This window comes from Aethalodelphis obliquidens, unplaced genomic scaffold (genome assembly GCF_003676395.1).
Source record: "Aethalodelphis obliquidens isolate GAN/ISIS:26980383/991018 unplaced genomic scaffold, ASM367639v1 scaffold35, whole genome shotgun sequence".
NCBI lineage: Eukaryota > Metazoa > Chordata > Mammalia > Artiodactyla > Delphinidae > Aethalodelphis > Aethalodelphis obliquidens.
The window spans coordinates 1,625,211-1,641,360 of NW_020837979.1; the positions used below are offsets into that span (position 1 = coordinate 1,625,211).

General features: G+C 47.9%; 1 protein-coding gene across 11 annotated transcripts in view; it reads left to right on the plus strand.

Moving 5' to 3' along the window:
• UXS1 (UDP-glucuronate decarboxylase 1) overlaps positions 1-16,150 on the plus strand; it is a 73,803-nt gene that overhangs the window by 30,984 nt on the left and 26,669 nt on the right. For all 11 annotated transcript variants that reach the window (XR_003437608.1, XM_027128684.1, XM_027128688.1 and 8 more), the window contains one exon: positions 10,130-10,310. Coding sequence is in view for 10 of the 11 variants with exons in the window: in XM_027128684.1 (XP_026984485.1) it covers positions 10,130-10,310 (181 nt within the window). In the remaining variant the exon portion in view is untranslated. The remainder of the gene's footprint in view (positions 1-10,129; positions 10,311-16,150) is intronic.

Genomic DNA, 16,150 nt, shown 5'->3' on the forward strand with positions numbered 1-16,150 from the left:
CAGTGAAGCTTATTTTTTCTTTTGTTCCTTGTGCTTTGGTGTCACATTTAAGAAGTCATAGCCTAGGGTCTCCCCTGGTGGTGCAGTGGTTAAGAATCCACCTGCCGATGCAGGGGACATGGGTTCGAGCCCTGGTCTGGGAAGAACCCACATGCCACGGAGCAACTAAGCCTGTGCGCCACAGCTCCTGAAGCCCGCACACCTAGAGCCCGTGCTCCGCAACAAGAGAAGCCACCGCAATGAGAAGCCCGTGCACCGCAACAAAGAGTAGCCCCCACTGGCCACAACTAGAGAAAGCCCGCAGGCAGCAATGAAGACCCAAAACAGCCAAAAATAAATAAATTTATTTTAAAAAAAAGAGGAGGAAGTCATAGCCTAATCCAGGGTCACAAAGATTTGCCATGTTTTTTTCTAAGACTTTTACAGCTTTAGTATCTTACATTTAGGTCTCTGATCCATTTTGTGTTCGTTTTTTATACGTGGATTTGGATAAGGGTCTCCTGTCCTTTTGCATGCGGCTGCCTAGTGGTCCAGCACTGTTGGCTGACAAGACTAATCGTGGCCTGTTGAATTGTCTTGCCACCCTTGTCAAAAATGAACTGACCATAAGTGTGAATGTTTATTTCTGGACTCTCAGTTCTGTCTGTCGATCTATATGCCTATCCTTGTGCCAGGACCACACTGCCTTGATTACTGTAGCTTTGCAGTAAGTTTTGAAATTGGGAATTGTGGGTCCTCCACCTTGGTTCTTCAAGATCATTTTGACTGTTCTGGACCCATTACAGTTCCTTGTGAATGTTAAGACCAGCCCGTCAGTTTCTCCAAAGAAGCCAGCTGAGGTTCTTACAGAGACACATGGACTCTGTAGTCAGTTTGGGCAGTATTGCCATCTTAACAGTATTGTCTTCTGGTTCTTGAACGTGCAGTGTCTTTCCATTTATTTAGGTCTTCAGTAGTTTCTTTTAACTTTTTTTTTTGTAGTTTTCAGAATGCAAATTTTGTACTTTCTTTGTTAAATTTATTCTAAAGTGTCTTATCCTTTTTGATGCTAGTATAAACTGAGTTTTGCCAGTTTCATTTTTATATTGCATATTCTCTTGGTAATTAGAAACACAATTGATTTTTGTCTTAATGTCCTGCAGCCTTGCTCAACTTGTTGGTCAGTTCTAATAGTTTTAAGTGGATTCCGTAGGATTTTCATGCAGGTCATGTTATCTGTAATTACAGGTGGTTTAGGTTTTGCCTTTTCAATGTGGATGCTTTGTATTTCACCTTCTTGCCTAATTGTCTTGGCTGGAACCTCTGATACAGTGTTGAAGAAAAGTGGGAGGAGCAGACGTCCTTGTCTTGTTCCTGATCTCAGGGGAAAGGTTTCAGCCTTTCACCATCAAGGGCCGTGTTAGCTGTGGGTTTTCAGAGATGCCTTTCATCAGGTTGAGGAAGTTCCCTTCTCTTCCTAGTTTGTTCATTTTGCAACCAGCCTTGCATACCTGTGATAAGTCCTAGCTGATGACCGTGTATAATCCTTTTTTGTATATTGCTGGATTTGATTTGCTAATATTTTGTTGAGGATTTTTATGCCTATGTTTATAAGAGATATTGGTCTAGAATTTACCTTTCTTATGAGGTCTTCTTCTGGTTTTTGTATCAGAGTAATAATGGCCTCGTAAGATAAGTGGGGCAGTGTTTTTTCCTCTTCTACTCTTTGGGAAGACTTTGAAGATCTGGCATTACAGTTGACCCTTGAACAACATGGGTTTGAACAGTGCCAGTGCACTTATATGTGGATTTTTTTCAGTAAAGACACGCTACAGGGACTTTCCTCGTGGTGCAGTGGTTAAGAGTCCACCTGCCAATGCAGGGGACACGGGTTCGAGCCCTGGTCTGGGAAGATCCTACATGCCATGGAGCAACTAAGCCCGTGCACCGCAACTACTGAGCCTGCACTCTAGAGGCCACAAGACACAACTGCTGAGCCCACGTGCCACAGCTGCTGAAGCCCACACACCTGGAGCCTGTGCTCCACAACAAGAGAAGCCACCCAATGAGAAGCCTGTGCACCGCAATGAAGAGTAGCCCCTGCTCGCCACAACTAGAGAAAGCCAACACACAGTGACGAAGACCCAGTGCAACCAAGAAAAATAAATACATAAATTTATTAAAAAAAAAAGACACACTGCAGTCCATACTACACGATCTGTGGTTGGTTGAATCTGCAGATGTGGAACCACAGATGTGGAGGACTGACTGTAAAGTTATCTTGGATTTCCCACTGTGTGGTTGTTTGGCACCCCTGACCCCTGAGTTGTTTGAAGGTCCTACTGTAAGTCTTCTTTAAATGTTTGGTGAAGTTCACCAGAGAAGCCATCTGCACTTAGGCTTAATTCAATTTCTTGTTACAAACCTATGCAGTTTTCTGTTTCTTCTTGAGTTACTTTTGGTAGTTTGTATCTTTCTAGGAATTTCACTGCTTTAGCTGCATGTCCTAAGTTTTGGGAATGCTGTTTCTTCATTGTCATTCATTTCAAAGTCTTTTCTAATTTCCTTTATAATTTATTCTTTGATCCATTAGTTACTTGGGAGTGTGTCATTTCATTCCTACATACTTGTGAATTTCTCAGATATCTTTGTTACTGATACCTAATTTCATTCCCTTGTATCAGAGAACATACCTTGTGCGATCTGGATCCTTTTAAATTTGTTGAGGCTTGTTTTATGGCCTAGGGCATAGTCTCTCCTGGAGAATACTTCATGTGCTCTTAAAAGGACTGTGTCCCATGCTGCTGCTGAGTGGAGTGCTCCGTAGGTGTCTGTTCGGTCCAGGTGGCTTATCGTGCTTTTCAAGTGCTTTATTCGCTTGTTAATCTGCTGCATAGCTCTGTCCAGTATCGAGGATGAGGTATTGATGTTTGCCGTTTTTGTTGTTGAATTCTGTTTCCCCCTCTGATTCTTTCAACTTCACTTCATGTATTTTGGGTCTCTGTTGTAGGTGCATAAATGTTCGTAACTGTTATATCCACCTGATGGATCGACCCTTTTATCCTTATAAAATGCCCCCTCTTTATCTGTGAACATTTTTTGTTTTAAAGTTTGTCTGATAGCATTGTAGCCACTCCGTCTTTCTTATTGTTGTTTCTATGCTGTGTTTTATATTTTCACATTCAGCGCGTTATATCTTCGAGTCGACAGTGTCCTCGTTAGTGTGTGGTTGGATCTTATTTTTTCTAGTGTTCTGCCTTTTGAGTAATTGTTTAATCCATTCACATTTAATGTTATTTTCGACATAGTTGATTTTTATTTCTGCCACTTCATTTTGTTTTCTGTTTGCCTCACATCTTTGTTCCTCTGTTCTCCATTACTGTTTTCTTTTGCATTAAGTAAATCTTCTCTTGTATAACATTCGAATTCCTTTAGTTTTTTTTTTTTAACTGTATTCCAAAAATTTGTTTTGTTCCTGGTTGCTCTAGTGCTCACCACATATGCCCTAACTCATGACTCTGCTCCAGGTTTATACTGTGGTCCAGTGAGGTGTAGAAATGCCCCCCACATTAGTTATGCGTATTACTTCTATCCATGTTACAAACCCAACACACTGTTACGATTATTACTTTATACAAGTTTATCTTTTAAATAAGCTGAGTGAATAAAGCAGAGAAAGGATATATTTATGGAATTTGTTACATTAACCTTTTTATAACGTTTTTATCAATCTTCATTTGTTCCTGTGGGTTTGAGTTAACTTTGGTGTCATTTCCTTACTGCAAACAACTTAGCTCTCACCTACCTTCTTTGCACTATTGTTGCCAAATATATTTCTGTATTTTAAAAGGATAAATAATATAATTATATATATTGTTCAAGTGGCTTTTTCTTTTTTGTTGTGGTAAAATGTATATAACATAAAATTTATTAATCATTGTTAAGTGTATAGTTCTTTGGCTTTAAATGTGTCCACATTGTTGTGCTAAGTAGTTTGGTCTTTAAATTTAAAGCAGTTAAGAGGAAAAGGGGAAAAAATGCAATGATATTGCCTTTTATAGTTACTCAATTACTTTATTCTCCCCCCACCCCCCAGTATCGTCTGCCTTGGGCCTGAAGACTTCAGTATTTCTTGTATGGCAGGTCTGATAGCAATGAATTCTCTCACTTCTTACCTCTCTGTTTTTTCTCTCTCTAAGTTACCTTTGGTGTCTGTAAGATTCTTGGCTGTAGTGTCTCTCTACTGCCTTCTCCATCATTTGTTATGAAACGTCAGCTGTGAGTCACACTGGGGTTCCCTGCGCTTCAGGGGTCATTCTCTTTTCCTGTTGTTCAGTTTCCTGCGGCTGCTGTAATAATTCCACCAACCCCGTAGCTCAGAACAACAGGAGCTCCCAGCTCTGGACGCTGGAAGTGTAAATCCAAGTTGTCGGCAGGGCTGTGCTCTGTCTGGAGTCGTTCCCAGCCTTTCTCTGCACTCTGTTGCGGCCAGTAGTCCCTGAAGCCCTGCCTTGTGGGGCATCACCCCAGCCTTTGCCTCCATCACCAAGCGCTCCTCTCCCCATGTCTCACGCTGGACTCACGGTCCACCCTGATCCACTCTGACCTCACCTGAACTAATTACACCTGCAGTAGCCCTGCTTCCAAATAAGGTCACGTTCTGAGGTTCCCAGAAGGACATACATTTTGCAGGACAGTGTTCAACCCAGTGCACCTGCTTTCAGACTTCATCTTTGTCTCTGGTTTTCATCATTTTTAGTGTGACGTGTCTGCGTGCGTCTACCTGTGTTTACATTTTCCTACGTGGAGTTAGTGGAGCTTCTTGAAGTGTAGGTTACTGTGTTTCGTCAGCTTGGGGAGTTTCAGCCATTATTTCCTTGAGCATTTCTCTGTTCCTCTTTCTTCCTTTTTCCCGTTACATGTTGGGGTGGTTATTGGCGTCTCATGTTTGCCAGAGGCTCTATTCACTCTCCCTCATTTTCTGTTTTTTTTTTTTTTTTTAAATTATTTATTTAGTTTTGGCTGCGTTGGGTCTTCGTTGCTGCATGCGGGCTTTCTCTAGCTGTGGCGAGCGGGGGCTGCTCTTCATTGCAGTGTGTGGGCTTCTCACTGTGGTGGCTTCTCTTCGTTGTGGCTCGCAGGCTCTAGGCGCACAGGCTCAGTAGTTGTGGCTCACGGGCTTAGTTGCTCCACAGCATGTGGGATCTTCCCGGACCAGGGCTCAAACCCGTGTCCCCTGCATTGGCAGGCGGACTCTCAACCACTGTGCCACCAGGGAAGCCCTTTCTCTCTGTTCTTCACGGAGCATGAGCCCCTTTGGTCCAGCGTCAAGTTGGCCGATTTGTGCTTCTCCAGATCCAGAAGATTGTCGAATCTCTCTGGCCCACGTTTCTTTTTGGTTTCTGTGCTTGTCAGCGTAGAATTCCCATCTGTCTGTCTTCTAACTTCTCTTTTTGTCTCTTCCTTCCTTAGTCTGGTTTCCTCCAGCTCTTTGAGTGTATATGTGGTGGCTGCTTTGGAGACTGTCGAATCCGTCACCTGGGTCCCGCAGGCAGTTTTGTTGCCGGGTTGCTTTCCTGTGCGTGAGTCACATGCAACTGTTGCTTTGCACGTCTCGACATTTTTGGTAGAAAACTAGACCTTCTGGGTAGTTCATTGCAGCAGCTCTGGATCCTGACTGCCCCCTTCCCCGAGGCCTGTTTTATTTTGGTTTGCTTATTTATTTGTTCGGTGGCCTGGCTGGTCTACTTTGGTGACGTCTGTTTCCCCTGGAGTGTGAAGGCCTGGTGGCCGCTGCTCAGAGGCTGCAGCCTCGGGAGTGGACACGGTCACCTGGGTGGCGGTGGCTCCAGCAGGGCCCTTGTCACGGTCTCCTTCCCCGATCGCTCTGTTGAGCTGTCGGCCTTGTGTGGTAGGCTCTGATAACTGGCCGGTGGGGTGATCTGTCCTTCGTCAGGGCTTTGCATTATAAATTGCTCCTCCCTTTTACCTAATTAAATTCTGGCCCCTTTGCAGAGGGAGATTTGAGCCCAGTCTTGGAGGTTTGTTCTGACCCGGGAAGGCTCTTGGGTCTCTCCCCGGTTCCGTCTTCTAAACCAGCTGTTATCATAGAGCTGCCAGCCTCCTCCTGACTGCTTGCCACCCTGATCTCCCTTATGCTTGAATTTCCCCACTGTCTCTTCCAAGTAAAGTCAGTTCCTTTAGGGAGATCAGTAGCGCCTCATCAGTTACAGACTTCCATGCCTGGGGCGGAGCTTCTGCTCCGAGTCGGGGGTGGGAGCTGGTTGGGGGAAGGGAGCGCTCGACCAGCAGGCTCGGGGGTCAGGAGTCCAGGCCGAAGGGGACGAGAAATGTGGAATGTGGGGGCCCTGCCCTTCCTAGGGAGATGCTACGTCTTTCACTGGGAGCCCCTATTTTTGGCCACACCTGACACTCTCACCGGCTCTGCACTGGGTGGAGGGTGGAAGGACAGAGTGAGCCGGGGCTCACGTGTCCAGACTCTCACGGTTCTTATTAAATTTTGGCAGATTTTCATGGATACATGTTTCCGTATCTGCTGTATGCCCTTAGGACAAAATCCAGACACTTAAATATTGGCTTTTGAATTAATTTTCTCCTGTTGTGGTTGTCCCGTTTCACCAGGTCTGTGGCGCTCCTGGTATATCTGTGACCTTGGCGTATCAGTGGTTAGGACCCAGAGGTGTCTGTTCTTGGCCATCATGTCCAGTGTAGGATCGTGCGTCCCAAACACCAGAATAACACTTGTGAATCTGTTAAACTGTTTCCCCCCCCAAAATCTCCCTTTTCTTCTAGAAGTTACAGGAAGTCTCTTGCCTTTTGGGGTGGCTACTAAACCTCACCCTGAGTAGACGCTAAAGCCAGTTGTACACCCATCTTTTGGGTGATTTCCATCACATCAAAAATGTGTAAGTATTTAGGCATGAATTGAGAAATACATCAGTGAAAAGAAAAGCTGATTTTCCTAATCTCCCTGCGGCCACACGTCAGAGTGATCAGAAAATCTGAAGCTGTGCGCAGATGTACAAACCCTGCACGGCCTTGCTAGAGTTCTTGTCATTTCCACGTGGGATGGTTTTCCTGTGATGCTGGGCACTGTCGAATTCTTTTCGCTTCACGCATAACCACAGTCCACGAGCCCAGTGTCTGACTCATCTGCCGCCTCATAGGTTAAGTCACATCCCGAGTCATTTGGGGCCCAAGGCTGGCATATGGTTGCTGCAACTTAAAGCCTCTTCAGTAATTGTTGACGCCTTCGCACAGAGAAGAGTTTTGTTCTGAAAGACATCCTTTTTTCTTTTTTTTTTGCTGATGGACGGGGCGGCATGAGATTGTGTGCTGCCCTGAGCTGGACCCGCCAGCTGCCTGTTGGCCCCGACAAGAACAAGCAGCACACGGGGCAGAGGTCACGGACTGCAGAGCCAAGCAAAGCTGTACGCGGCCTGGTCTGTTCTCTTCCCACCGTCCGCTCCCTGTTACTCAAAGGCCTGCGTTCAGCGGTTATTTTCCTGAGGAGGCTGCCTGAGTGCTAAGCTTCTGCCCGTTTTGTTTCTTTTTGAAATGCTTTCCTAAAGGGGTGAAATTGATTAGGAGAAACATTTTATTTTATTTTGGTTTTATTTTTTTAAAATTTATTTGCTTATCTTTTCATTTTTGGCTGCGTTGGGTCTTCATTGCTGTGTGCAGGCTTTGTCTAGTTGCGGCGAGCGGGGGCAACTGTTCATTGCGGTGCGCGGGCTTCTCATTGCGGTGGCTTCTCTTGTTGCGGAACTTGGGCTCTAGGCGCGCAGGCTTCAGTAGTTGTGGCACGTGGGCTCAGTAGTTGTGGCTCGCGGGCTCTAGAGCGCAGGCTCAGTAGTTGTGGTGCACGGGCTCAGTTGCTCTGCGGCATGTGGGATCTTCCCAGACCAGGGCTCGAACCCGTGTCCCCTGCATAGGCAGGCAGGTTCTTAACCACTGCGCCACCAGGGAAGCCCGAGAAACATTTTATAACCACCCAGCTAGGTTACATAAATCTTAAGTATTTTAGATAGAAAGGAATTATTCAAGAAAAAAAATTTTTTTAATCTATTTTAAGAAAGGCTAAGGTGCTTCCAGCAATTTTGTCACCAGAGACTAGTGAAGTGTTGGCAGCCATCGTGTATGATTTAATGCCCTGCGTTTCTGCTGGCTCCAGGCCTCACCAGTTATTTTAGGTGCAGAGATAAAGTTAGCAAGCTACAGAACATCTTATTTTAGGAAACGTTTGCATATAGATAATAGAGCTACATTAAGAGGGGTTAAATTTCTTCTGAAAAGATGTATTTTTTTTGCAGAAATATTCATATAACGTCCACAATTTGAGACATACAAAATAAAATTTGTAAGGAAAAAAAAGATGTACTTTTTCTGATTTAAAAACTGGGAAAACGCAATAAAACAAAGGTGAGATAAAATGCAATCTTGCCCCGTGAGGTAATCACCAGTGGTGAGCCAGATTGGAAATCCAGTTATTTTTCCAGAAAATTATTTTTTCAAATCATCCTTCAGGTGTACAGGTAAAGCGTAAGAGCGCTAAGATAAAACACACACCAGACGAGTCGACAGGTGGCGGAGAGAATATGAAATTAGGACGACTGGGCTGATTGCGTCATTCTGGTGATCTGGGGATCTTGGCCCCAAACTCCACCCCCCCAGATGTCAGTTCGCATCCCTAAAGCAGAGGGGTTTAGCAAATGAGGCCCCGATAAAGAATGGACGCAGCTGATAGGAAACCGTCGGGCATCAGGGCTTCTCAGCCATGCATGTTCTAAGTGTTTGTATTTGTGTTTCCATCCGAGCTCACACATCTCTCGGTGGTGGTGGACGGATGACTCTTCTTGGGCTGGTCTTACCCACCCCCTCCCCCAATCTGCCTTTTCTCCCCCAGGCTGCTCTGCTCCTGCCTGCAATAAACATGGGAATTACATGTCAGATTTTATGTGAACAGAGGACTTTATGGCAGATTAAATGTTTTAAAACCATAGACCTAGATGTTAAGGTGCTTTTTCTTTAGGTTAAAAGGAGTGGGTGTTTTCTCTACTGTTAATTCTTTCTGTTTGGAACAGGAGGGTGACGTGAATGTGAATTTTGAAGGAGCAGAAGGCAGAGGGGAGGGGAGAGCAGGAAAGGCAGAGAATGTGGTTTCCCATCCCACGTCTGTCTTCTGGGTTTCTTCTTTTCGCTCCTATCCTCCAAAAACAAAATACGCTTTATCTAGACCCCTCCACTGACACTATTTAATTTGAATAAAGTCTTTTTATTAGTTTAAATTTTTTCCAGTCATAACTGCCTTTACACATTTGGTGGGTTTAAGTTTTAGAAGCACGTGAGTGGTGATCTTCCCCTCGTGGCCCCCCCCGCCCCCGAGCTGCCTTACTTCTGTTTGGCTGGGTCGCCGACACTAGGAAACCAAAGAGTGGAACTTAATCATTCAGGGCCTTGGTCTGCACACAGTGTCTATGGCTTAATTTGTTCTTATAGACAATTTGGAAGATACTAGTTCTTCAGGAGGTTTTTTTTTCTGTTTTACTCATCATTTCCCCATTTTATTTTAGTTTTTAAAAAATTTCTTTTTAGTTTTTAACATCTTTATTGGAGTATAATTGCTTTACAATGGTGTGTTAGTTTCTGCTTTATAACAAAGTGAATCAGCTATACATATATCCCTCTATCTCTTCCCTCTTGCGTCTCCCTCCCTCCCCTTCATGAGGTTTTTGGGTCCAGCTTCAGTATCACATCCTTTGTTTTTGGTAGTTCACTGATAGATGCATGTTGCTGATCATTTGTTTAGAAAGTGATTCTAAAAGTATTAGAGCCACGTAGGTGATGCTCAGTATCCCATGATGCACTGTGAAACAGGGACCTTTTAATAACGTCAGATTTTGAAACTCGTGACTATTATTCTCCTGTGTTGTCTAGTGGCGGCAGTTTAGATTTGCAGGCTGCTTAGAAGTTCCGGAAGGTTCGACTCCCTGCTCTGGAGTGAGAAGAGATGCGCTTTGAAACCTTCCCGGTCCCCCTTCCCGCCCCCTCCTGTGTTCAGTGGAGGCCGCACCGGGACCCCTCGCTCGCACGGGTGCTCACCGCACCCTCCCCTGCTGTCCGCACGCAGGTCACCGGAGGCGCGGGCTTCGTGGGTTCCCACCTCACAGACAAGCTCATGATGGACGGGCACGAGGTGACGGTGGTGGACAACTTCTTCACGGGCAGGAAGAGGAACGTGGAGCACTGGATCGGCCACGAGAACTTCGAGCTCATCAACCACGACGTGGTGGAGCCTCTGTACATCGAAGGTGAGCGAGGGCCGCCCCGTGCCGGTTGGTGCCAGGCGGGCAGGTGGGCAGGCTCGACGGGGCGGCGGCCCCGGGACGCCGGCTGCCTCGGCCATGCGGAGGCCCTGTCTTGTTTTGGAAATGGTCTCACCGCGTCCCAGGCGCCCTGGCCCCTGTGATGGAGAACAGCCAGGACGGGGGAGTCTGGATTCGCTGTCACGTGGCAGCCCCGCATTCGAGCCTCTAGGGCTGTTGGGGGGCCTCGATCAGGGCCCCCCGGTCCCGGTGGCCTCACAGTCTGATGCCTGCCGGCTGGGGGGAGTCACTTCTAGCCTCCAGGCAGCTGGCTGATGGAGGATGCTGGGCTCATACCGAAACGCTCCGTGTCAGAGTTCAGAGCCCTCCGGTAACTCTGCCACCCTAAAGGAATCAGGTTTGGGGGGCGGTGGTGGGTTGCATGGTGGTCCCCAAAAGACGTGCACCTCACGTGCATCCTCGCTGGCTCTGGCTGCAGCCCTGAGGTGGGAGGCTACACCTGCCTGCACGTGGCGCGTGCAGCCTGGAGCCAGGCGGCTGCCCAGCGGTGGGGCTGGTGGGGCCGCACACACACTGCAGGAGTGGCTGGCGCTGCTTTTCCCACGGCCCCGCATCATGGGCCTCCTCCCCACGCATGAAAGGAGCCTTGCAGAGCTCGTGTACTGACTGAGCCGTGCTCTGGTGCCTACGCCACAGCTTATGTACATTTCCCCGTATTTACAGGCTCCAGTGCTTCATTATAAATATCTTCGAGCTTTACGTCCTTGGTAGAGAGCCCAGACGTGAATTGTGCTAAACACTGAGACGTCTCCTTCGTTGTTTGGTGGTGTCTGTTTCACTAATACGTTAGTAGCCTTGAGCGCTACCTTAAAAAACTACTAACAAAAATAGTTTGTTAATTTGGTAGAAAACCCATGGTTTGGTGTACATATTTTCTAACATGCTAATTCCCAGAGGAAATCCAAGCAGTTCTTCATCGTAAGGATGTTAACTCCTCTGGTGCCTGTTCAGTAAACCGCCGGCCCCTTCTGGCTTTTGCCTTTTAGGTAGACAACCAAACTGAGCCGCAGAGGCAGCTCAGCTGTGTGCTTTGAGCTCTGACGCCACAGCTGTTCTAGGCCGCTTCTGGCGCTGGACTCCACGTAGAGGGCGCGCGCGCACACGCACACACCACTCTCCCTGCCCCTCACTCCCCCGCCCCCTGTAGTGCGCGGGCTTCTTCCAAGTGCCAGATTGCTCCTGCCTGTCCCGGCCTCCTCGCTCTGTCCCACAATGCCCGCCGGACTCTGAGCCCCTCGCGTGGAAGGGCCATGGTTCGGGGACAGTTGTGCTTTTCAAAGGTGGTGACCCGTCCTACCCACTGAGGTCCCAGTCACAGCTGAACTTAGCTCGATGGCATGAATTACTCACTCCCCGCCCCCCTGCTTTGCATGGTGAGAGCGTGTAACAAAGTACAAACACCCGGTGTTTACTCTCTGGGTGTCTTTTCCTAATAGAAGCAGCCTTAGTGGATCTGATATTTACAGCACAGCAGGAATGTCTTTCTGCTTTGGCAAGTGTTTTGCGGGATTGTGTTGGTCTGTTTGTTTCCCGGGCTGACAGGTGTGGGTTTTAACATGGCAGCAGAGGTGTCACCTGAACTGGCAGCATCCCAGCAGAGCTTCACTAAGCACACGCTTCCTCCTCTTGTTATTTTCAAAGTGTAGCCATCATGGTTTATTCTCTTTCCGTATTTCCAATGGGAAAGTGACCGTTGTCTGGGCTCAGGACGTGGTGGTCGATGTGGAAGATTAGCTGTGGGCGCGGTAACTCACGTCGGGGCTGAGATGGCACTGTGACCCCAGGGGCCTCCTCGTGTAATTAATTATGAAACGATCAGACAGGAAGCATTGTTGTCACGGGGCTTACGACGGAGGCCTCTGTGTTGTCTGGGTTAGATGTTTGGGGGAGAAAATCGTTGCTTTGGAAGGAATCATAAGTAATTATTGAGATAAGTTAATCGGATTTCATGTTGCTTTAAAAGAACTCTGGATTTTGCCCACCACAGCGTTTAAGTTTCAGATGTTGAACCCATCCTGCGAACTGGCTCTGGAAGGGGTAAATTTACCTCTTCTTCCCACCCACCCATTCAGGACACTGGGAGGTTTCTGAGAAGCCGGGGTCGGGTAGAGGGTGTGTGTAGTCTGTGGGGTGGACGCCAGGCCATCGGGACGGTGGTGATCGCTGAGCTGCGGCCCAGGACGGCTCCGTGGACACGGGCGGGCGTCTGTCTGGGGAGGGGGCCCCGGGGAAGCACAGGAGAGCGGGCAGTGACTGGGCTCTCAGAGCAGAAGGGAGCACGGAGCACCGCGTAGTGGGGAGGAGCCGTCTTCGTTTTCACGGGGGGCTGGATGGACTTCAGGTCTCTGTTCTGACCTGTCGGGACCCCGGAACAGTCCCTCCCGTCCTCACAACGGGGAGGATGAGCAAGCGGATGACCCGCGGCCCTTCTCGGCCCCAGCAGGGGGCGGAGGTCGCGGGGCAAACGGCCACCTGGGAGCTGGAGATGGGGGTGGACACAGAACCCCGACTGGGGTGGAAGCAGCTGCGGGCGGGTGGGAGCTGCCCGCGGGCAGGGACAGCGTGGATGGGCCTTGAGTCCGGCCCTGGTTCGGGGGGTTGGGGGCCCTGTAGTGAGCTTCACCTCCAGGAGCCCCACGAGGTTCTCAGTGACGATCAGCTTTCCAGCAGGGGGAGGGGAAACGAGCCTTCCTGAAATCTGCCCAGAGCACCCTGTTTTCCCCCAAAGGCCTCTCAGGGGGACTTCCCCCAGGGCCTGACCAACAAAGAGGAGACGCGGGCCTGGGACCGGGGGGCTCCCCGGCCTTCAGTGGAGACCCCGAGGGTGACAAGAAGCAGAGGAAGCATGGGCCCAGGCCCCGGTAAGGAGGGGTCTCTAGGGAAACTCGGGGACAGCTGGGGACACCAAGCAGGGGCACGGGGTGGAGGTACAGCCTCTGACCCCGAGGGCTTCAGGGCAGCAAGTGCAGCCTGCGTCCAGCCAGTGAGCTCGAACCTCGTGCCGGAGGCCCGTTATCTCCCACCCCTGGGGCAGCATGTGTGCCTTTCAGCGAAGAACTGCAGGCGTGTTCCAGGGCACGAACACAGTCTGCAGAGGCGGAGCAAACATCAGACCCGGTCGGACGTGGCAGAGACTTGGAGTTACCACGAGGGCCGTTTCAGTAACTATGGTCAACGTGCAAAGGATGCTGGTGGGAAAAGCAGACTCTGAAGGGATAGGTGGGTAATGGAAGCTGAGAGGTGGAAACTCTCAGAATCAAAGGGAAATGCCCAAAATAGAAAGCATTGTGCGAGAAATGAAGAGGGCCTTCGATGGGCTTGTCTCAGCCGAGGAGAAGGACAGGGAGCTTGAAGGTGTGTCAGTGAAAACTTCCCAAAGTCGAGAACAAGGAGAAAAAAGAATAAAAATCCAGAGCTGGGGGCTTCCCTGGTGGCGCAGTGGTTGGGAGTCCGCCTGCCGATGCAGGGGACGCGGGTTCGTGCCCCGGTCTGGGAAGATCCCACATGCCGCGGAGCGGCTGGGCCCGTGAGCCATGGCCGCTGAGCCTGCGTGTCTGGAGCCTGTGCTCCGCAACGGGAGAGGCCACAGAGCAGAATATCCGAGAAGTGGGGGCAGATTACAGAAGGTGTAACGCACACACAGGGAGATTCCCAAAGGAGAAGAAAGGCGGGAACGGGAGAAACGTGTGACGTAAGGATGGCTGAGAATCTTCCAAAGTTAGTGACACGGACTACACCAGAGGCCGAGGGAGCTTGGAGAACACTAGGCAGGATATGCCCCCAAAATCTATGCATTCAACTTGTAGAGAATTACTGATGAACAGAAAACCTTGAAGGAAGCTGAGATGGCTACGGGTCACGCCTCACCCACAGAAGAACAAGGATGGCGATCACACAGACTTACCTTCAGGAGCCGTGCAGAGAAGAGTGGAGGGAGATATTTAAGTAATTGAAGGAAAAAACCCGCCAACCTAGAATTCACCATCCTGTGAACTTATCCTTCGAGTGTGAAGGAGAAATAAAGACTTTGAGGAATCTGTCCCCTGTAGACCTGCTTTGCAGGAAGTGTTCCAAGAAGTCCTTTAGAGAAGGTAGGTGATGCAGGTCTGAAACTCGGATCTGCGTAAAGAAAGAAGGAATTTTAGAGGAGGAGTAAGTGATGGCAAAATTAAAATGTCCACTTTTCTTAATCTAACAGGTAACAGTTCAGAATAATAGTAGCAGCTCTTGGGTGATTACTGCTCATGATAAATGAAAGAATGACAGCAGTGTCACCAGAGATAGAGGAGGAGTTGGGAATACTCTGTTATATGAGGCACCTCATTGCCTGTAGGTCAGTCGTATATGGTAAATTATAGGACAACCACTAAAGGGATTTTTTAAAAGGTATAATTGATATGCCAAAAGATGAGAGAAAACGCGATCATCTGCAATGCTCAGATAAAATGAGAGAGGGCAGAAGAGTGGAAGACAAGAACAAGGAAATGAGTAGAAAATAGCTAGAAATATAGTAGATATTAATCCAAGTCTATTGATAATCACTTTAAATATGAATGCTCTAAATACGCCAGTTGAGAAACAGATCGTCATAGAGGTTAAAAAACAACAGGACCCAGCTCTGTTTTGTGCAGGAAACCTACGCTGTATATAAAGATACAGATAGATGGAAGGGATGGGGAGAGGTGAAGCGTGCTGACACGGATCAGAAGACAGCTGTCTTCACTTCAGACCAACTAGAGCGCAGAGCGAGGCAAGCTACCACGGTAAAGCCAGCGCATCCTGACTAGGGTCAGTTCTCCAGGAGGACGTCACGGTCCTGCCTGTGTGTGCGCTTCACAGAGCTCAGAACTGATGGAATGAACGGAGGAGGGGATGAACCACCGTCATAGCTGGGGACTTCGACACGCCCGCCAGAATGGACGGGTCCCGCAGGCAGAAGATCAGTGAGGACATGCTCGCGACACCGTTGATCAGCGGCATGTGATGGACGTGTACAGACTAGTTCGTCCAACAACAGAGAACACATTCTTCTCAAGCTACACGGAGCACCTACCAAGACTGACCACATTCTGGCCCAGAAAGTACACCTTGACAGCCTTTTACGTTTGTTACTAGAGTGGAAAACAATTGAGTAGAAATTATATAAATGTACTTTCAGATCACAGTGGAATTAAACTAGAAATCAATAACAGAAAGATAGATGGAAAACCACAAAGTATTTGGAGATTAAACAACATACTTCTAAATAACACAAGTCAAAGAAGAAATCTCAGAAATTTAAAAATATTGTGAACTAAATGAAAGAACTGGGTTTCGTGTTTATGTATTTGAAAAAGAATAACATGGAAGAGAATCTTAATTTTTTTCTCTCATTTCAAAAGACAATTGTTTCCTGATGATAAAAGTAATACATGCATGCTACAGAAAATTTGGAAAACAAAAAAAAGAAGAGAATTTTAGAGGAGGAATACCCAGAAATACTCTGTTCTCACTAACATCCAATCATTTCTTTAAATGTGATCTTTTTTAGATTAAACATATGCTTAATAGGCAGTATAATTATATGGTTCAATTTTTTTTTTAATTAAAAAGATATTCCGTAAAAGGTCTTTCTCTTGCCTCCGTCTCCAGTCTTCCCAGGTCCCAACTCACCTTCAGGAAACTGCTCTTAGCATTTCTTTGTTCATCTGCAGTTTTTTTTTTTTCCTTTGTGGTACGCGGGCCTCTCACTGTTGCGGCCTCTCCCGTTGCGGAGCACAGGCTCC